We start from the raw sequence: 22,520 nt of genomic DNA, 5'->3' as shown, positions 1-22,520 counted from the left end.
AAGACTGTTGCTGAAGAGATAGCAGACTAAAAATAATACCGAACTATGAGCAGAGACGGGGCAATGATTGACAGGAAAGAGAGATACAGGAGAGAGCTTTATTTTGTATCTACATATAAGTCTTACAAACTATTTCAGACGATGTATGCCAAGTCACAGTATCTCTTAATACAAATATATACTTAATATACAGGAATTCAATGACTTTTCTTGTTAAAGTAGAACATAGAATAAAAAGACACGTTTTGCTATAGACATGTGCGGTAAGGGTCCACAGAGATTATTCTCCATGTTAAATCCCCATAGAAGATTTTTCTCTCAGTAATTACTGCTAAGCCATATCACTTTGGTTCATCATCATCTTTAAAGAGGTAATCAGTTCACTATTTTAATGTTACAACCAAGAAATTGTGCATGGTTGCCACTCGGGAAAGCCAAAAAACAACAGATGTGGACACCGAAGCAGTTATTTTGCTGTCCAGTATAAAACACTGCAGACTCAGTATTTTACTTTGTGCAATGTACGATAAATATTTACTTTTGTAGAAACTGCTACGCTCAAATGCTTTAATTAACCTTAGAATCTAGGATAGAGTTAAATTGCACCATTGGAATAGCAGTTATGTACATTTGGCACAATAAGGTACACAGTGTTGTACGCATTACTTATCTCTCGCCCATACTACTTAAAAAAAAATAAAGCTTGAATAAAATGTTATTGAACTATAATCTTGTCAGGCCAGCTGAATAGGTAGAATCTTACAAACCAAGCTTTCTTGGAACAAACTCATAGTAAATACCATACAGGCAGAATGCATCTGGACCTGAGAGGGTTCAGAGGGACCATGTGACAGCCAAGGTCCAATGCATAGATATTTTTATATATATTTATATACCTAAATAATTTACCATCAGCCAAACTACACATTCAAGAGCTGGCTTCGACTGCAATAAGGTAGCCAGCTCAGATTATTTCATGACTCTATGTCCACATCATTCATACACCTCGCAATCACCTTATTAAATAAAAATGTTAGTCAATTATTTTTACAGCAGACCCAGTATAACCATGAGAACACCAGATATTTCCTTTCTGTTCTGAACAATTAGACACGAAAAATACCGAAAATATTTGGAATGTAAATACAACACTGAAAAGTGAAATATTTTTTGCATAGTTTGGTGAAAAGACGGAGCATTTGATCGGTCGGTGATACTTTGAATAGTCAATCTGTAATTTTCGCCAGAATGTTAATTATTTGAATTCGCCGCTTATTCACGTTGTGGCTGATGTACAGTTTTGAAGCAACAATTTCGCTTATTCACATCTTTTATTGGCTAAGCGTCTGGTGTAAAGGACTTTTGGTCGGTCGGCAGGCTGCGCAAACAATGCAAAGGAACTGAAATTCCAGTGATCCTAATTTGCGTCAAGCTTTGTCGTGAAAGCCTCACGTCCTTAAGTCCAGTCATCCCAATGCAGATCCTGAAATTCACAGAGTTGTGTGCTCTCCAGATGGTGTTATGAACCCAGACGTTGGGTTCTCCCACATCTCCGGGACTTCAACAATGGTGGTTATCTTGGCCATGGCTAGAGGAAAGAAACATTGACGTTTACGTTCCTCACACAATATAACGCTTGCCGTTCACTCGCACAAGTAAAGCAAAGTGAAAATTCCCATTGCTTTTGGTGTGAACATGGCTAAAGGCTACAGTGAGAATTTAAACAAAAGAAGAATTTTGGGCTGGCACAAGAACTAAGGTTTCTCAGCCGAGGGTAGCAATCAATAATGCGATCTTCATCATCCATGTCATAAGAGGTCCATCAGATGTAAAATAACATCGGGATGTGAGATGGAGGTTAAGGTCAGGCCAGTCAACAAATTCAGATTCACCAGTAGAACCAGTCCAGTCAACAGACTCTGTAGACACTTTTCTCCTCCCCAGATTACGTCACGTCCATCCGTCACTATCGGTTACTAGTTCTGTTTTTACTCGACAGCGAGCTAGACATAGTCTATATTATTTCTAGGATCCATAACTCTGGTCTGAGGAGTGAGATTAATCTGGGTCTTCATCCAGTGGATTATTCCCGCTGAGCGTGTATTTGGCTGACATGTAGTCAACTCCTCTGCTGCTAGCTTAGCAGAGGGACATGCGCTTGCGGTACTGCTCCACCAGGGGCACCAGGCAGCGCGGGGAGCTGGCCTGGAACAGGAAGGGGTGGGTGAGGAGCTGGGCGGATGTTGCCCTCTGGACGGTGTTCCGGGTCAGCATGCAGCCCAGGAAGTCCTTCAGAGCTGGAGACATCTGGGGAGACGACAACCAGTGAGTATGGGAAGGTGTGTGTGTGTGTGTGTTTACATGTGTATGTGTGTGTGTGCTCGTGGGTGTGTTTGAGTGTGCATGTGTATGTATGTGTGTATGTGTATGTGTATGTGTATTTGCTTGTGTATGTGTATGTGTATGTGTGTGTGTGTGTGTGTGTGTGTATACCTTGTGGGGGTTCCTGACAGTGGGGGCGGGGTCATCTCTGATTTTCTTCATGGCCACCACTGGCGTGTCGCTGAAGTACGGAGGTTCACCATCCACCATCTCCACCACCATGATGCCTAGAGACCAGACATCCACCTAGAACACACACACACACATATTAACACATCCACCTGGGACACACACTTAGTTAACACATCCACCTGGAACACACACATAGTTAACACATACACCTGGAACACACACATAATTACCACATCCATCTGGAACACGAACACACATAATTAACCCATCGACCTGGACCGCACACTGTTAACACGTTCACCTCAGTTGAACCACACCCTTTAGCAGCAGGGTTTAAGATACCTCTGGTCCGTAGGGGGTCTTGGAGATCACCTCTGGGGCCATCCAATATGGCGTCCCCACAAGAGACTTCCTCCTGGCTATGTCTTTGCTGATCTGAGCGCAGAAGCCAAAGTCTGACAGCTTCACCTGCAGGAAGAGAAGAGAGTTCCTCTAAATACCCTTACTCACTACAGTTTTACTGTTTTTATATCTGAAAATCTGAATTCACTTTATAGAGAGTGAATTCAGATATGTCTCATTAAGGAGCAGGTAGGGTTTAGGACATCTTGCTCAACGATGCCTAAAAGTAGACTGTGGACATCAGAGATTATACCCAGTAGCTGCTGGCTCCGTATCAAACGACCTAACTACTAGACTACCCTGCCCCCTTGTGTGTGTCTCTCTCTTTATATATATATAGTGTGTTGGGGCAGGTATGTGTGTGCCTTACCCTGCCGTCCAAGGCTAGCAGTATGGAGTCGCTCTTGATGTCACGGTGGATAACTCCCTCGGAGTGGAGGTAAGACAAGGCCTGCAGGACCGCCTCACACACCGTAGCTATCTGCTCTTCGTTCAGCCTGGTGAGACCCAACACACAGGTTAGCATCGCAACATGAGACAGAGGAAAAATGGAATTGAGCCATATATGCACTCAACCATTACTTCATTATACATACACCAATGAAGCTAGTATGAAGGTTGTGATTGGCTGGGATCCTCACAGCTCACCTGGTCTCCCTAACAAGGTGCTTTGAGCACGTTGTGTTAACAAGGTGTCCTGACCATGTCTCGTTAACGAGGTGTTCTGACCAGGTGCTGTAAACGAGGTGTGCTCACCTGGTCTCGTTAACGAGGTGTTCTTCCCAGGTTGTGTTAACGAGGTGTGCTCACCTGGTCTCGTTAACCACGTTGGTGAGGGCGCCGCCCTGGAGGTACTCCATGATGACCCAGAGCTCCTCCTCCACCAGGGCCGACCGGAACATCTGGACCACGTTCTGGTGCCGGTAGTCCCTCATGATCGCCACCTGTGAACCAGCGCAGTACTGCTAGTACTACTGTAGTACTACCACACGACTCCCATGTATTCATGTTATGTTCATCCATGTTAAGAGTACATAGTACATAGTACATTAATATATGCACAGCTCGGTTACAGTGATGATAATAAAGGTTAAAGTGATGTTAATAAAGGTTATAGTGATGATAATGTAGTTTATAGTGACGATAAGGTAGTTTACAGTGATGAGAAGGTAGTTTATAGTGATGATAATCTAGTTTACAGTAATAATGATGTAGTGAGTTTCCAGTGCTATAACCTCATTAAAGAGCAGCTCCCTGCGCTGCTGCTTCCTCAGGTCCATCATCTTCACGGCCACCTGCCGTCCGCTGTGGCGCTCGCGTGCGATGCAGACCACGCCCGTCGAACCCTCGCCGATCCTCACAAAGTTCTCCAGCGAGGTGCGGGGGTCCCCTGGGCCCACCACCATCTGGAGCGCTGCCTTGAACTGCTGGTGGGTTACCCCGGTGGACCCAGGGCTGGGCCTGGGCTGGGGCTGGGAGGAGGGGGCGGGGCTTGGCTTGGGGGCGGGGCCTCCTGCAGTAGACCTGCTGTTGTATCTCGGGGGCGGGGTCAACGGGTTGGGGGCCACGAGGCGGCCGGTGATCGGGCTGCTGGTGCCGTTGGGTGGAGGAAGTGGAGAAGAGCTCGCTGAGCCCGACTGGACGGGGAAAAGAAACACACTTCCTGTTAGCCGATAGTCAGGGCCAAGTCATAATACTTTATGGGGTGTATTTTGCGGGGAACAAGAGATCTGGCCACAACGTTGGCGTTGCAGCCTCCCTTGTAACCAACGTAATTACGCAAGCAATTTGAGTCGATAATCTTTCGATAATTGGTGACATTTTTTAAATGTATTCCTTTCTCGGAGTTGCCAGCCAATCCATTAGATAATCATAATTAGCCCAGCGAAAGAAATATTTCACCGCAAAGAATGTGTTTATGAGCAGCTGAGCAGGAAGTCTTCTAGTACGACCGGCCAGAGGAGCTCTTACGTTGAGGTTGTAGGAGGAGTGGGGTCTGCGGGGGCAGCCCTTGGCGGTGGACAGCAGGTCTGGGAGGTGGTTCCCCGCCGGCTTCACCCTCCTGTTCAACCTGGAACCCGTTTCTGGCGTCTGCGAGCCGTAGTGGGCGGACGCCGGCCTCTTGTTTCCAGGGCTGGGGTCGGGGCCGACGGGGGGTCCGGCACTCTCGTTGCGGGCGTGGTTGCCCATGAGGCTGCCTGCCCTTCTGATCCCGGGGCCGGCGGGGTCCGGGGGTCCACTGGGGGTCGGCGCTGGGTGGAAGTCAATCTCGTAGGAGGACTTGGCCCGGGGAAGCACGCCGTTGGCGGGCAGAGAGACGCCGGTCTTGGCCTGCAGCTTGGGGCTGCCGCTCTCGCTGCGGACCTGCCGTATGCGGTCCTGCCAGTAGGTGGCACTGGCCTGGTTGGGCCCCTGGCCATGGCCCTGGGTGAGCTCCAGGTACTGGTAGGAGTCCCCCTCCTCCAGCTCTCCCAGCCGGCCCATTGACTGGGCCCGTTTCCGTGCCAACAGGCTGGTCCGGCGCAGCGAGTTGGAGCTGGTGATGGACAGCTTGGTCATCTCGGCGATCACATGGGTGATGTAGTCCTCGTGTCCGATGAAGCTGCCCCGCACTATGGTCTGGAGGTCGGAGAAAGACTACAGTTAAAGAACCGACACGATCCCAAGGGCTTTGATTGGTCAATAGTTAGGTTAGAAAAAGGAACCCGGTGAGGATTTTGCCTTTAAAATACAAAAGTAAAGATAAAGTGAAAGTCTAGGATAGACTGCCTCGCTTTTTGCATTCACTTTCTCATTATGATACGATAATGTAGAAGAGGAAAAACGTGTTGTCACATGTTCACTAAATACAACGCTGAGACAACATGTTGCTTTTATCATTCAGATCAAACACTCATCCTCCTTATCCCAGGTGGCTATCACGCACGAAAAGAAGTCATGTTTGAGAAGCTAGTGTGCGTGGCCTGTCCTGTTCCCTATGTGTTGCTGCATGCCTGTCTAGCTGTCAGCCTGCAGTGCAAACAGCGACTGCAAACCTCCAGAATCTACTTCAGCAACAAAGAAATGTTTCCATAGGACCCATACGGAGACCCCACTGTGTATACAACTGATTGGATTCCATGACAGGAAGACAGCTAAGGCACATTGGTAACAAGAGATACACAGGGGAAAGAAGTGAAGACAGGTAGGCCAGGTAAAAACAGGTACACAGGTAACAGCAGATAGACAGGTAGCAACAGGTAGACAGGAGAGAAGAGATACAGAGGGGAAAAGACTGAAGACAGGTAACACAGGTAAAAACAGGTAAACAGGTAACAGCAGGTAGAAAGGTAGCAAGTGGTAGACAGGTAACAACCGTTAATAACACATAGACCGGTAGGTAGACAGGTAAAACCAGGCACACAGATAATGGTAGGTAGCAAGAGTTAAAAGCAGGTAGACAGGTAGGTAGAAAGGTAACAACCGTTAACAACAGGTAGAATGGTAGGTAGACACAGACACAAAGCTAACGTTAGGTAGCCAGGTAACAGCAGACACACAGGTAACGGTAAGTAGACGGGAAACGAAAAGCAGCGGCAGCTGAGAACAGGCAGACAGGTAACCAGGTGGTCAGGGCAGGTAACCCCAGGGTGCTCACCTTCCTGGGCACCAGCTCCACCTGGGTGACGGTGGACGGGTCCACCAGAGGCAGGGGTCTGCGCAGGTTCTCGATGAGGCTCTGCCACTGGGGGGGCAAGCCCACGTAGCAGCCCCGCGCCGCGTCGTACGACGTGTGCACGCGGTGCTGGAAGTCCCGCGGCGCCGAGATCTCCAGCCCCCGCTTCTTCTTCCTCCGGCGGAACATGCCCTGGAAGAGGCAGAGGCAGGCTGTGGGCAGACAGGAGGTAGAACCCTGACCACAGGAAGACGGCATCTTCGGTGGGAGAAGCTCACAGGGTGAGAGGGGGGAGACACGAATCGGAGATCACAGACTCACACATAGACGCGCCCGCACATGAATGTACCCTGAAATCGCACACATGCACTCAGACGCACACTCATACACACATACTCACCCGGACACACAGACACAGACACACGCACACACACACACACACACAAACATGCAGGCACACCCTTACACACACATTTGGACACACTCATTCAGGTGCGCACACACATGCACACCAGGTGCACCGCAGTCGGACAGGAAGACAATGTGTCAGCTCTGCGTATCTCCTGCTTCGCTTCCCATCCCCCACCCACCTCTCCTAAACAGAGACAAACCCAGGTCTCAGCACGCCCAGTTCCTCTCTCTCTCTCTCTCTCTCTCTCTCTCTCTCTCTCTCTATGTCACCCCCAGCAGCTCATGTGTTTCTCTCTGTCTCCTTCTGTGTGAGTGAGTGAATAAGTGTGTCTCACCCCCCTTTGTGTGTGTGTGTGTGTGTGTGTGTGTGTGTGTGTGTGTGTGTGTGTGTGTGTGTGTGCGTTTGTGTGTTTCTCCCGCTCAGACCTGATCAACAACCCTCCAGCTTCTAACAAACCAAACATCCTTATTGCCTTTAACACAGCGTATCATTTACAGACAAACAGGTCTAGTGTGGACAGCAGAAACCTTGTAAGTACTTGGAGGCCCCGTCTGGTTCAGCAAATCAGCACGAAGATACACACATACAAAGAGTGGTTCTGCAGGCTGGGCCAAAACAAGAACCCAATCTCAGAGATTAACAGACGTTTACTAGGATGAAAAAAAGCACATATAGGAAACAACGGTAACACTTTAGAATAACGTCCAGTCATCAGTCATTTGTAATCCTAGTTAATGATGGACTAATCATTAACCAAATTTTAACATACAGTTGTAGATTACTAAATGCTACATCAAAGGGTTAATATGCTACCGCCAGGTGTGATGTTTATCAGCCATTACAAGCCATGTCAAATCTACCCTCTAGGGACATTAAAAGTGGGGGGGCTAAAGTGTGATGGCTGGTCCAGCCGACCAGCCTGTCAGGTGGACTGTAGCAACTGGAAGGCTGATCTATCCATGTAAGCATTTGTCACTACAGGGCCCATTTTAACATGGCTTGTAGTGGCTAATCCACATCACACCTGGTGGTAACACAGTGTCTCTTTAGCATAACACTAAATCAATCATCAGCAACAATCATCTCATTATCAAGGTATAGTTAATGATGAGTTCATCAGTTATTAACAGCTTGTAGATGACTTATTAGTAAAGTGTATTATAAATTGTTACCAAACAAACAAAGGCCGAAACAAAAATAACTGACTAACAGGTTCAGAAACGGGGAAGCTGGAATAATAAGGAGCACAGGTGAATACAAATGAGTTATGAACACTGGAGACAAACATAAGAGACATTAGAGTCTGGTTGGTCACAGGTTTGCATGCTTTGCAATTTTTTAGTGCCATCCAAAATGCGAGAAATGTGGTTTGCTATATAGCACACTACCCAGTTCCGTAATGCCCAGTAAAGGGGTGTACAACTGATACTGGCTGCGTTCCAATTCGATGTTCAACACAAGCCTGTTGACTTCCTCTTGTGACTTACCCCCGGGGGAATCTCTGTGGCCCTTATGAGTACTGTTCTACTGGCATGAAAACCTGACATAAACTTGGTGAGGCCTCAGGAGGGCTCAGGGAGATAGTCCACCACCATTTACATCACCCACAATGCCTTGCGGTAATGCATTTGGTGCAAGAAAATGAATCCATGGTAAGCTGACAGTAATGTGTGTAAAACTAAGGTTGTTCAGCAACGAAGGAGAAGATGAATGCATTGGTCAAGGTAATGACAATGTCAATACTTATTGCAAGGCCTACATGTCGTCTGTGTACAAGTGTAAGTACACCAACAGGTTTCCATATATTCTACTCATTTATTTCTTAAAATCAAAAACTCTGCGGCTACATAATTTCATTTTGCTTTATCCTATTTATTGGAGAGTAAGACAGGAAGGTATGGGAGAGAGCGGGGAAGGCGATGTAGCACCGGACAACAGGCAGGAATCAAACCCCGGTCGCTGCGGTAAGGACTGGGCCTTAATGGTACACTCTCTACCTGGTGAACCACCGGGGCAGCTCCAGCTCCATCTGCTGATTGGTAAAAAGTACGATAGCGCTCAGCCTACAACCAGCAGCAGATCTATTGTAGTTTAGGCTGAAAGTACCCATGGGCGGGAACGTTCCATTGAACCTCCCCGCTCCTCCTAAACCAACTCTCCCTCTGCTCTCCAAGGGACCTCCGTTTTATGTATGCTGTTAACTCATACCAAGACATGACATCTAACTTGTTTGTTAGATGCCACATGTTGATTCCTGATTGTCATGTGGGCGCAGGTCTAACAGCCATGTCACTTGTTTGCTCGATGAACTGGTTCAGATACAAATGAGGCCAGGATCACACATATACATGTGCATACATTGGCACACACGCGCACACACACACACGCACGCACGCACGCACACACGCACGCACGCACACACACACACACACACACACACACACACACACACACACACACACACACACACACAAACACGCACATAAACACACACACACACACCCCTAAACACACACACACACACAGTAGAAGAGAAGAGAAGAAAGGATGAGAAGGGAGGAGATTAGAGGAGAGGTGAGGAGAGAGGAGGAGAGAGGAAGAAGAGAGGAGAGAGGAGGAGGTGAGAGTTAAGAAGAGAGGTGAGGAGAGAGGAGGGGGAGAGGTCAACCCAGTACTACTGGGTTCATGGTCTTCGTTCTTCAGGTCTAACTTGTGGCCATGTCCAAACCAGATCTAAAGCTATTTGGCTTTGGATGCGTACATTTCCCAATGTAAGTAGTAGTAATGGTTGCTGTGAGTGTAGGGGGAGTGCTGGAGGATATATAGCTGTGGAAAAACAAGGATCCCTCTGCTCCTCCTCCTCCTATCGATAACTCCCAAGTGGACCTGATTGGCTGTGAGGATACCCCACTGGCTTTGAATTGGACACCAAAGATAACTCTGTCACAAGAACAATAGTTCTCTCTGTCACGGGACTATAAGTTCACTCTTTCACCAGACAAGTAGCTCTCTATGTCACCAGATCAGTAGTTCACTCTTTCCCCAAGCCAGTAGATCATTCTGTCACCAGACCAGTAGTTCACTCCGACACCAGACCAGTAGTTCACTCTGTCATCATACTACTAGTTCAGTTGCTGCTGTCTGTATACAATTGTCTTCCAAGACATTCTCCCATTCATTTCCGGGGACTTCATCTAATATCAATGTGTTAAGAGGAGTTATTTTGAGAGACATAGTAGTCGTAGATTTTGGTAGCTTGCCTCCCCATAGAGGGTGGTTGTGTTTTGTAAGATAAGGAGTACAAATAGTTGCAACAGATACCTTTAATTTAATCATTAAAGGTATGGCAGTGTCACCTTCTGCTATTGATGTTTTATTTCATATCAATAAATACTTGCTGTTATTTACCAATTGGATGGGCCGCCAGAAGTTAAAACTGTAAAAAAACATAGAGCTCACTAAATTATGGGACCCAAGATAAGATAAGACAAGATCATTTGGTAACGAATGGGATGCAACCGAGTAAAAGAAAACACAGATGTGTATAATGGACATTTAGAAGGCTAATTTAGAAATGAAGGCTAGGGAATAGAAATGAATGTTTTAGGGATTCAGGTGTTTTATGTGTGCTGGAAAACACCTGTCAGACCGACTGCTGCAGCCGCACCAGAACTTTATATGCTCCGGGAACTTCCGAGAACCCCCCTGGAGAGATGGTTCTTATACGCGTTCATGGTACGTGTGTGTGTGTGTGTGTGTGTGTGTGTGTGTGTGTGTGTGTGTGTGTGTGTGTGTGTGTCTGAGAGGTCCTTCCAAAGCTCCTCAGTGACCAGGTAGGGGAGGAGAACGGGGGGGGGGGGGGCGTGTAGAGTAGATCAGGGTGGAACTTCAACATTCCTAATGAATCATCATGCCACCGCTACAAGACCAGACTCCTCCAGCTGCCTCTCCACCACCACACAGGAACCTCCCTGCAGTGCGTAACATCAAGGTCAGGCCTCACCATAACCTCAGGTGGAGTCTGAGTCATCACAATTCAAACACAAATAAGTGAATGAACAAGTAACTCAGCTGTAAGCATTTTGAGTGATGGACAAACTGACACAAACAAAGCCATAACAAACCCCCATTGCACCTCTCTGCTCCGCCTGGTCGGCCTCTGTATGAGACAATTTCAATGAAAACAAACACATTGAGGGAGGGAGCAGGGAGGGGGGTGTTTTTGAGGCAGTTTCAAAACCTTGCTCTCTTCTGCTATTTTCTGCTCTCTCTCTCTCTCTCTCTCTCTCTACAACTGAATCCTGAATCTAACAACCAGAGCAGCTTTGAGGTCGTCAACGGGGGGGGGGGGGGGGGGGACCCATTGAGAAACATCAGCTGACCAACCGAAGGAGAGGTTGATGTTACGCACAGAGGAAGTTTGCGGGACCAGTCATTGGTCCCGCTAACTCATTTATCAAGAAGTCATTTATCAAACTCAGAGTCATACAGAGTTTAGCGGTTTAGTGGTGTAGCGGCTCTGTGCGTTGAAGCTGATATGATGATATCAAGGTCCAAGCTCCAGGCATGTATCTAGACACACACACACAGACACACACACACACACACACACACAGACACACACACAGACACAAACACACACAGACACACACACACACTAACCTTTTTGACCTCCAAGCTTGTCCGAGTTGAGGTGTCTCCAGGTGTGGGATCAGGTGAGTGCAGGTGCGGTCATCTGAGTCCAGGAAAGCCCCAGGTCCAGGTTAGTCCAGGCAGGTCCAGGTTAGTCCAGGCAGGTCCAGGTGGGTGGACCAAGGAGAGGCAGAGTCTGCCTAGCTCAGATCAGACCATGCTCATGCTCACTATAGCTAGCGCTGTGCTAGCTAGTGCTCCTACCTGTTGCTACCTGTCCTACCTGCCACATGGCTGTTACTCATCCAACTCTCCCTCGCTCACTCCTCCGCTCTATCCCCTCTCCTTCCCGCCCGTCATAAATTTAGATTTATCTACTCCCCTTTCCCTCCCTGTGCTTGCCTCTCCCTCCCTCCCATATCTCTGTTCACCGGTTTCTCCCTCCCACACCATCGCTGTATTTCTCCCACCATCCCTTCCTCCCTTCATCTATTTAACCATGCCTCTCTTTCCTTCTCTCAACCTGCATCTCAACAATGTTGCCAAAACATCAGTCTAACCTGGAAATCCAATCACATGTGACACCTTTCATATGTGACATTAGCAGTGGCCCTGAGGATAAACATTTTTATTTTATGAGCTCAATACAATTTAAAGGGCACTCTTGGCAGGGGAATTGTTAATTTGCATGGTCAAAATGTACATTTACATGTCCTAAGCACCAACTAATTCAAATAGGAGACTTAAAAGGAGACTAAGGAAATAGGGTTTCTCTGGGCAGGTCTCTGCTTGCATGGATTGAGTCATTGGCTTAATACCGCTGGTGTCTGGGAAAGGTTTTAATAGTAATCCAAATGTAGCAGGTGACTTGTGTATTTAGGAGCCAGTAAAGCTTGTGTTTGGTCTCTGGCTCATAACGCACTGAGCACACACACTATTAATGACCCTAGCACACAAATAGACCAATGCAAACACACCCTATAGACACAAGAACAGTAACACACACACACACACAGGGGTGTTAATTAGAGATAAGACTGTACCTCACGAGAACCATCAACCAAACATGAAGACCAGCCAGAGATCTGACAAGAAGTTATAGCTCTTCATACTGGACACAGTATACACCATAACCCTGGTGGACACAATCCAAACCACACCCTAATGGACTCAGTACATACGGTACCCCTCTCGTATACAGTTCATACTTCACAGGGCCGGAGACGGTACAAGCTAAAGCCTTCTGGACACACTACATATGAAAACCCTAATGGATAAAGTGCAAACTACACCATGATGAACGCAGTACAAACTTCACCCTATTGGACACTGAACAGTGAACCCTACTGGACACACTAGTTATGACAACCCTACTGGTAAAAGTACACACACACACTACTGGAGACTGTACACACTGAACCCTTCTGGATATAGAACAAACTACACCCTACTATATTGCAGTTATAGGTATTGTTTAATAAACTTCTTCCTGTCCAGACCATTACTACATTGTCTCTTCTGTCAATAAAGTTGCCATTTACTTTAGCAACTACATATTTGAATACATATTTACAATATATATACATCTTTATATATTTTTTGTTTTCAATTTGAATCTTATGTGTTTCGAAGCTGGAAACAGATTCATGGCAGACAAACCCTATTGTTAGTAAACGTTTTAATGCGGGGGAGTATATACATTTAAACATGAAAAACCGACAACAAAAATATGAACCAAGTTTGACAAACAACAAAAATCAGATCAGCATCAGATCGTCATAGTAACCACCGGATCGTCATGGTAACTATAATAAGGAGCGGTGGCGACCAGGTCAAGCAGCTGGGACAGTACTGAGATGGAGGAGTGTCCGGACGAGTTCAGCAGCAGATGGAACGTCTTCCTCCACGCCGACATCCTGCCCAACCTGGAGGAACAGGAAGTGGACGTAATACATATGAGGATAGGTTAGGATATAACACGCTGCATATACAAACACATTAGATACTTAATATCACACAGAGTAGGCCTCACAAAATCCAAGGTCTAACAAAGCTGGAATCTGATTGGACGCCCCACAACCGGGAGACGAGTTGACCTGGTCTGAACTTTGAACTCGGCATTAAGGTTCAGAATCGGAGCGGTCTGCCTTGCTCAAGGTGATGTCAGCGGTAGTGCTGGTCTGGGCTTGGTGCTGAACTCCTTATTGTGTCTGAGGTAGGTAGGCTACCTGCTGGCGTTGCTTCCCAGCTTCTCCACCATCCAGCCGTCCTTCTCCTTCACCACCGTCATCTTCCTCTTGGTGAGCAGGAGGTGGACCGCCTCGGCCAGACACACCAGGTCCACCTGGCGGGAACACACACAGACAGACACGGTTTTCATCAAATTTAAGACCTTTTTAAGACCATAATGAATGCAATTGAAGACCTACTTCACCTCCCTACTGGCAATTTACTTTCTTTTAAGAAAGAAGACAAACGATTGATATAATCCCACTTTATAGATGCCTTTTAGGGCTGTAACGATACACTACGATTCGGTTTGTATCACAATTTTTGACCCACGGTTCGATACATCCCACGATTATTTTAAATTTAAAAAGCAGTTTATTTAAACAACACTTATATAACAATTAACTTAATGTAACATTTAATAACAAATCATTTGGAACACTGAACAGAAAGAATACTATTAAAGTATAGCAAAATGAATAAATAAATAACCAAAGATTGCAGTTGGAGGATGCTTGCAACTAGTTTTGTGGTTTAGGCTTATGTATTTGAAAATATTAATGTCAAATAAACAATAGGAATTTGAATAGTTTGGTAGCACTAACCAGCGTTCCCCCTAGAAAAATCGGTGCCGGTCAAATATCCTATTATCGCTTCATATTAGGCTATGTAGCTTAAATAATGACATAATCAGGCCGTATAGAATCTAACATGTTTAATAGCCTAACTTTCAAATAGATGGGAAAAAACATGAACGTCTGATTCCCAATAACGAGGCATAGTGTTACGAGTAGCGTATGTGTGTGCGCGAGAATGGCAGTGTGTGTGTGTGTGTGTGTGTCTGTGATTGACGTCAACGAGTGAGTTGACGAGCGTGGAGAGCGAGCGGTAGCGTGTGTGTGTGTGTCTAGTGAAGAAACAAACGAGTCCGGTAGAATAAAGTACCCAGCCTGTCAATAATTGGTGATCGCATCATTCCGACCTATAAGCAGACCAACTGCCGGTCAAAGCACACAAAACACTAGAGACAGGGATCACACACCGGCTGTTTTTGTGCGCTTGGCCCAATCTGGATAAATGTCGTTCTTATCGCATATGAGGACTTCGCAGGCTGTGGAGAAATGAAATCCTCCGTATCCACGGAGCGGTGTCATCACAGCGAGGGCGTCTCGTCGCAGACTTACGGCATCGGTAAGAGGAGCGGTGTCAGCAGACTATTATTCAGACTGATTAATAGTAAATTTCAATCTGAAAATTTGACCGGAGAGGTACAATTTTGTCTGACATTTAACTTTTCTACTACCGGACAACGGAAACCCTGGCACTAACAGCTCATATCACGTGGCTGGATCTGGACTCCAGGATAATGGGAGTTAGGAAGGGCGTGTCGCGCTTCGGCCTTCTCACACAGCGAGACAGGTTCGTGGCTTTTAGTGTCGCGATTTCGGTTTCGATACGCATATCGTTACAGCCCTAGTGCCTTTAATGTAGTACTGTATAGGAGATGCCTCTAGCCTCTGAAACACACTGGGTGCGCTGTGCTCCAATCAATTCTAACCGGGGTGCACAGTTTGCATGAGTATTGGTTCCATAATCCATTACATTTTTTAAGACCTGTCACAATCGACATTTTAAGGCCTGCAATTCAGATGATTGGATTTTTGACTTTTAAGACTTATTAAGGACCTACGGAAACCCCGACACACACACACACACACACACACACACACACACACACACACACACACACACACACACACACACACACACACACACACACACACACACACACACACACACACACACACACACACACACACACACCCCCCCTACCCGGTACGGGGAGTCGGTGGCCTTCAGGAGCCCCTGCTGGATGTAGTCGAGGGCGGCGGGGACCTGGGCGGCGGAGGTCAGGTCCGTCTGGATCTCCAGGTCCAGGGAGGAGAGCAGGTCCACGGACACCAGGGAGTCGCTGCAGGGGGAAACACGACCAGAGGTCATCCGTCCGCTCCACCGGAGACACACAGCCGCACGCTGAACCAAGCCATGGAGTGTGTACAGAGTCGGGGGGGGGGGCAGGGGAGCAGGGAGGGAGAACGGGTGAAGGGGGAGGGGTGAGTGTGTGGCAGTGGGGTGGGAGGAGAAGGGAAGGTGTTACCTGTGGGTGATGAGCAGCGAGTCCGTGTGCAGAGCTCCCAGGAGGAGAGAGGAGGAGTGGAAGGTTCGCATCATGAGGAGCAAGCCAGTGACCTCCGTGGACACCCAACCCGGCGGTAACAGCCTCAGCCGCGCCTACAGGGTCAGAGGTCAGGGGTCAGGGTCAGAGGTCAGAACCAGGTTCATACTTGGAATACATGTGTTGATATGGAATTTCCATTAGGTGGAACAAGTGTTCAACAATAAAGCTAATCCTAAATGGTACCAGTTGTACAAGTCACTTCTGATGGTATTATGTATAAGTATAAATACAAGTATACCAGTGTGTTTAGAGGGCTGGGAGTAGAGAGGAACTCACAGACAGTTTCTGGTAATTGGGGACTGTATAGAGGGTGACGCATGCGTCCTGGAACAGGAAGCAGCGTGCACTCGGCAGGGAGGTCGAATCCTCCGGGGACAGCCTCCTGCGCAGCTGGGACAGCACGTAGAAATCCCACGGCAACAGGCTCCTCTCCACCTGGACACCGAGCGGGCTGTCAATATGTCCGTCCACTGTAGCCCGACTACCTACCTACCTATCCATCCGTCTGGCTACAAACACCCGTTAACGTTACACCTGTGTCTATCTACATATCCTATCCCTCCATGTCCCGGTCAATCCATCCACCCACCTAACTACCTACCTCCCCATATCTCCACCCATCTACCCCCCCTCTCCCTCCTCCTCTGAGGGCAGCGTGCTGGCTCCGCTACCTTCAGCAGCACGTGGCTCCTCTGGCTGAAGCCCCCGAACAGGGAGAACCCCTCCTCCTCCTGGACCTTGGTGTAGAGGGAGACCTCCGCGCCGCCTGGACACACAGCGCACGCCGGGGTTAGCTGTTGCTAGGCCCACAGACATTTGCCGTGTTGCTAGGGCTACAGATACAGGCCGTGTTGCTAGGGATACATTTACAGCCCGTGATGCTAGGGCTACAGATACAGGCTACAAAGGGCTACACCAAGCTGTGTGGTCGTTAGGGTCATTACCATTGCGTCGCTAGGGGTACAGGTGTATCGCTTTGGGTACCAGGTCATATCGCCAAGGGTTATGTGTCGCTAGGGGGAACAGGTGTGTCGCTAGGGGGAACAGGTGTGTCGCTAGGGGGAACAGGTGTGTCGCTAGGGGGAACAGGTGTGTCGCTAGGGGGAACAGGTGTGTCGCTAGGGGGAACAGGTGTGTCGCTAGGGGGAAACGGGTGTGTCGCTAGGGGGGAACAGGTGTGTCGCTAGGGGGAACAGGTGTGTCGCCAGGGGGAACAGGTGTGTCGCTAGGGGGAACAGGTGTGTCGCTAGGGGGAACAGGTGTGTCGCTAGGGGGAACAGATGTGTCGCTAGGTGGAATAGGTGTGTCGCTAGGTGGAACAGGTGTGTCGCTAGGGGGAACAGGTGTGTCACTAGGGGGGAACAGGTGTGTCGCTAGGGGGAACAGGTATGTCACTAGGGGGGAACAGGTGTGTCGCTAGGGGGAACAGGTGTGTCGCTAGGGGGAAACGGGTGTGTCGCTAGGGGGAAACGGGTGTGTCGCTAAGGGGAAACGGGTGTGTCACAAAGGGGAGTCGCTAAGGGGAAAAGGGTGTGTCGCTAAGGGGAAACGGTGGTGTGTCGCTAGGGGGAAACGGGTGTGTCGCTAGGGGGAAACGGGTGTGTCGCTAGGGGGAAACGGGTGTGTCGCTAGGGGATAAGGAGGCCTCTCACCGAGGGAGAGGTGGGTGTCCTTGTCCACGGGGGGGAGGGGAGCCTCCACCGTGTGGTAGCCCGGGAAGGAGCTGACCTCCGCCTGGTCCAGGAGACGCCGCCTCGTCTCCCCGCTGCAGGGGTCCCTGGGCAGGGACCCCTCACCTGGAACACAGAGCCCCCCGGGTGACACAGGAGCCCCAGGTGTGTGTGCATGTACCACATCAGTGAGTCTAATAAACCAGTGTGTGCACTGGTATAATGAAGAGTGGGTACCAGTCTGCGGGGTATTGGGGCCTTCGGTGGACGAGCCCCCCAGGGTGGACAGGCCCCCCAGGGTGGAGGCGCCCCCCAGGGTGGACGAGCCCCCCAGGGTGGAGGCGCCCCCCAGGGTGGACGAGCCCCCCAGGGTGGACGAGCCCCCCAGGGTGTGGGCCTCCAGGCTGGCCTCCTTGATGGGACTCAGCTTTATGGCAGTGGTCTCCTCGGGCTGGGGGGGAAGGGGCGCAGCACCCTGCCTCCGAGACAGCACTCCCTGGGGGTCTACCAGACACACACACACATATCATATCAGTGCTCTATTGAGGAACATGATATAAACGGGTAATCAAAACAGGTGAGATAATTTTGTCTTTTGAATAAAGTGCATATTTTCCACATTTAAAAACAAAGCAGTTCAAGGCCCTAATCACTGGTTCCCAACCTTGATCGCAAGGCCCCTTGGGCACAAAAAAGCCGCAAATGGTCCGCGGCCCAATGGTTGGGAACCACTGCTTTAGAGCATATCGGCATCAGAACTCCCGTCTACCTCTCTTTTCTAGTGATATCAACTAGTAACTCTAGTTGCTATAGTAACTCTAGGCTTCATTGGCCGGAGGATGTACCAGGTGCTCTCCTGGTGTAGGGCGTGGACACCAGGTGGGCGGAGCCGGCAAAGTCCTGCGTGTTGTCGGGGCTGGAGCACAGCGTCTTGTTCTGGACCGTGCCCACCACCGCCTCCGTCAGGGACAGAAGCCTCGCTCCAGAGCCCTGGAGAGGACGGGGAATGGACTCGGTTGCACTAGACACTCATCTACCGTCATTCCGCTACAGTATCACCATAGAGATGTAGCTAGTCACACTACAGTAGCACCCAAGCAATTTAGTTTGTCAGAATATAGTAATACTAGTGATTTGGCTACAGTCGTACCACAGCAATACCATTTATTTAGCTACAGTCCAGTGTTTCCCCCAGCACTGTGTGGTTAAGGCGGCCACCTTACCAACAATAGGGTCCCGCCTTGACTACCAATGTATATAAAAATAATTATAATAAATATATTTTTCAATTATTATGCATTAACAAAGTACAAAAAGAAAACAAACTTCCATCAGGTACAAAAAATAAATAGAAATAATGCATCGGTGATACTGTTCAAAACAATAGTCGTTGGAACTGAAACCCTCACCGAAGACCGTGGCGCCATCTTTAAAGGGGGCAACTGCTCTCCCGGGCGCAAGAAAGGGTCGTCACTCAGTGGCTTGGGGCTGGGTCTGCCGGCCCTGCAGAGACAACATGGCCTGATTACTAGGAAGAGGGTCTGGCTGCCTAGGACAGGGTGGCTAAAGAAATGGTCTGATTTCCAAGGACCCGGGGTGGTTGTAGAGGAAAGGGTCTGTTGCTGAGGATAGGCTCTCGATGATAAGGAAACAGTCTATTTGCCTAGGGGAGAGTCGGTAAGGGAAGGAATTGGGACAGTTTTGATACTTCTGCCTGGTGGAAGTGTTCCTTACCTATAGGGCATTGCGGAGGAGGAAGAGGAGGAGCCAGACGAGGGGTCCGTGAAGATGTGGAATGGCTCGGCCACTGGAAGGTTCCCGGCCTCATCCACCTTGATGGGGAACAACAAGAAGTTAAACAACCTGGCAATAGTTTTCCGTGTCGTCATCAATGAGTGCCATCAGTGCATTAACACAGAAGACCCAACAGGCCCTAGGTAAATCGGGGGGGGAGCGGGTTCATACCTGTTCCGGTGTCTCAGGCAGGGACATTCGTAACAGGAGCATTCTCTGCTTCTCCTGCAGCTCCTGTTTGAGTTTCACTTCCAGGTCATTCATTTTTCTGATCTTCGCTGGAGGAACCAAACCACAGCAATTACCACACTACTAGCACTATAACTACTAATCTGTGGTACAGACTGATCCAACACATTACTAATTAAAGAGCAAGTGTTCCCACTGTTTCAGCTGGAATGCAAAACTTCTTTCTCTCAAATACCAATACTAAGTCTTATTCCAGTGAGACAACAGTGACACAATTGAATAGATTACTATGTTGATGATCATGAGATATATGAACACGTTTTAAAAACAAAAAACGGTTCGGGGTCCACTGGCTCTTTAAGTGCCTCCACCAATCTGTAGTTAGGGCTGACCAATACGCTGAGCGGGGAGGGTTACCATCAACCTCCTGCCGCTGGGCCAGAGCGTATCGCTGGGCGTGGAGCTCCTCAAAACAGAACTCCTCGGTGCCCTGGGTCAGCAGCTCCTTGCAGTACATGCTGCGCAGCTTCGGGGTTTCCTCCTCCATGCTCGCCGAGGCCCCGTCACAGGAGGGCGGCTGGGCGGCCTTCAGCTCCTCCTGAAGGTCTCTGCAAGTCCCGTTTCTGTGATGAAACCAAAGAGCAGCGCTTCTCAAACGCCCTCCCTCATCTTGTCTGTTCATTCCAGAACTTTATGAGACCATTCAAATGACTTGTTTTAATCCAACAATGATTTACTATTCAACTACGATCGCTATTTAGGCTGCTTTTTCTGCGACCGCATCCACGTTTTAGGCAACACCAAATGGGGTCGTGACCCCAAGTTTGGGAAACGCTACCCATGGATGCACGGATATTCTTGTATTCCCCAGTTCCAAACACACCCTTCACATACAGCCGTTTAAACTTGAAGTTACAGGTTATTCAAGTAGTCGGCTATCGGTTCTGGCGAGTTTCTTTTCTCACAGAGCCAAGTGGGGTCCACTACAGCTAAACAGAGCTTGTGATCCAACAAACACACCCACACCCCCCCCCCCCCCCCCACACACACACACACACACACACACACACACACACACACACACACACACACACACACACACACACACACACACACACCCACACCCCCCCACACACACACACACACACAAACTCACCCGCCTGGGCTGCTGCTGGTGGGGGGGTCCTCTGGTGGCGGGGCCCCGGGGCCCTGCAGTTGGAGGCTCTGGGCCCGTGGAGCCATGCTGGGCAGCTGGAGGTTCACCCCCACAGAACAGCCTGATGGGGAAATAAAACACTGCACCCATCCATTGACAACCAAACCCTTAAAAGTGTGAGTACTCAGAAAAGCACTAATTGAATGAAATATACATAAAGACTCCCTACTATCCCTGTGGCCAAAGAAGGTTTTTTCACATGTGGTTGATTTGATTGGCTCACTCACTGTAGTCGTTAATAGTATATGACTGTAGCTTTACGTTAACATCCTGTCACTGCCAATAGCATGGGACTACAGAGCTACATTAGCAGCCCATTAGCTGCTCATAGCATGGGACAACAACACTACATTATGAGCCAGTACCTGCGCTCTCAGCTAGCCTCTTCCTGCCGCGTGGTCGCAGGTCCACCTGGTTTATTCTGGGCGGGGAGCTGCCCTCCCCAGTCCCACCTTCACCTGACAGCCTCGCCTGGACAGAACTGGGAAATTGAAAGCATCGTCAGGACAATCAAAATACAGCCAACACCCGCCTTGAATTACTGAACAATCACAGGTAGGTGCAGGAAACACAGAAAAAGATCTTTGGTGAAGTATGCGTTCGTTCGTCTCCATTCATGTTATTTTGTTCTTGCGACATTGGCGACGGGTGATACATACTGCCTCTGCTGCTGGATCTCTGCCTGCAGAGCGTCGCACACGTCCGGGAAGTTTGGAGGTCCTTCGTTCACAGTCGGAGCTTGTAATTTGACTTGAGGAGGAAGGATGATTCCCTTGCAGGGCTGCCGTCCTCTCGTTGCCTCTGCCATCACTAGTTTCAAAGTACTTTATTAATCCCAGGGGGAAATCGTTTCGGTCACAATTGCTTTCCTCAATTTAAAATAAATATAAGTAAATCAAAATGGGAAACAACATCACAGCAAGGCAATCCAAAAAGAAAGAAGAATCCGCAGATTAACGTTATAAAGGCTACATGTAGGTCGATCAAGTGTCTGCAGTGCTGAAAACATGATGACATTTCTTTAAAAAAAAGGGCTGTTTGGTACCGAAGCGGCTAACAATACAACGTGAGTTGTACACAACAACTCAGTTGTTGTGACAACTTAGACGTACTGAATATGAACCCCGTGAACTAGAGTAACGTTATATCGTAAAGACAAGATATTATCAATACCTTGATTACTTCAGAGATTTCCTTCCACCCTTCAACAACATTCAAAAAACAACGCACCTCGAACATAAACCTGATTGGACGATTCCGCGGCATATTATATCGTACTGTGATTGGCCTGTTCATTTATGTCACTTCCGGTAACAGACGTCACTTGTGCTTCGTTCAAAGCAAGTTGGACCTGGGAAGTTTTAGTATAGCTATTGAGAGAGTTTTAGAAACTCTCTAAATGTGTAAGGCTATCCTATATATATATAATAACAATTTGAACATTAATTACATTTTTAATCGAAATATATCTTTCCATGTTTGTATGAATTACGCGTACAAGGATTGCTATTCTCAATGTGCAGGCATGACAGTTACAAATGAGTTATATAGAAAAGCAATATTATAGT

General features: G+C 48.3%; 2 protein-coding genes across 6 annotated transcripts; both read right to left on the bottom strand.

The window, feature by feature from the left end:
- Positions 1-84: 84 nt before the first annotated feature.
- On the bottom strand, positions 85-11,930 carry pak6b (p21 protein (Cdc42/Rac)-activated kinase 6b). 3 transcript variants are annotated; one of them, XM_079753266.1, is made up of 9 exons: positions 11,646-11,930; positions 6,554-6,783; positions 4,888-5,535; positions 4,152-4,553; positions 3,727-3,860; positions 3,287-3,413; positions 2,857-2,982; positions 2,494-2,628; positions 85-2,307 (listed from the first exon to the last, which is right to left on the bottom strand). In XM_079753266.1, the coding sequence occupies exons 2-9, from the start codon at positions 6,758-6,760 to the stop codon at positions 2,140-2,142; spliced, it is 1,947 nt and encodes a 648-aa protein (XP_079609392.1). In that variant the 5' UTR covers positions 6,761-6,783; positions 11,646-11,930; the 3' UTR covers positions 85-2,139. The 3 variants fall into 3 exon arrangements, with proteins under 3 accessions (XP_079609392.1, XP_079609391.1, XP_079609390.1); XM_079753265.1 differs by having other exon boundaries at positions 6,554-6,763; XM_079753264.1 differs by lacking the exon at positions 11,646-11,930 and having other exon boundaries at positions 6,554-7,140.
- A 1,386-nt stretch (positions 11,931-13,316) lies between these two features.
- Positions 13,317-22,172, bottom strand: bub1ba (BUB1 mitotic checkpoint serine/threonine kinase Ba). Of its 3 annotated transcripts, none has more exons than XM_079753977.1 (17): positions 22,126-22,172; positions 21,612-21,762; positions 21,318-21,433; positions 20,893-21,013; positions 20,154-20,359; positions 19,719-19,825; positions 19,488-19,585; positions 19,163-19,256; positions 18,599-18,743; positions 17,991-18,257; positions 17,736-17,879; positions 16,755-16,849; positions 16,360-16,518; positions 16,003-16,136; positions 15,678-15,816; positions 13,844-13,959; positions 13,317-13,540 (listed from the first exon to the last, which is right to left on the bottom strand). In XM_079753977.1, the coding sequence occupies exons 2-17, from the start codon at positions 21,758-21,760 to the stop codon at positions 13,384-13,386; spliced, it is 2,247 nt and encodes a 748-aa protein (XP_079610103.1). In that variant the 5' UTR covers positions 21,761-21,762; positions 22,126-22,172; the 3' UTR covers positions 13,317-13,383. The 3 variants fall into 3 exon arrangements, with proteins under 3 accessions (XP_079610103.1, XP_079610105.1, XP_079610104.1); XM_079753979.1 differs by having other exon boundaries at positions 20,154-20,344; XM_079753978.1 differs by lacking the exon at positions 22,126-22,172 and having other exon boundaries at positions 21,612-21,782.
- Between the last annotated feature and the right edge of the window lie 348 nt (positions 22,173-22,520).

This window comes from Pollachius pollachius, assembly GCF_949987615.1.
Source record: "Pollachius pollachius genome assembly, chromosome: 16".
Classification (NCBI taxonomy): domain Eukaryota; kingdom Metazoa; phylum Chordata; class Actinopteri; order Gadiformes; family Gadidae; genus Pollachius; species Pollachius pollachius.
This window is presented reverse-complemented; position numbering and strand designations above follow the sequence as displayed.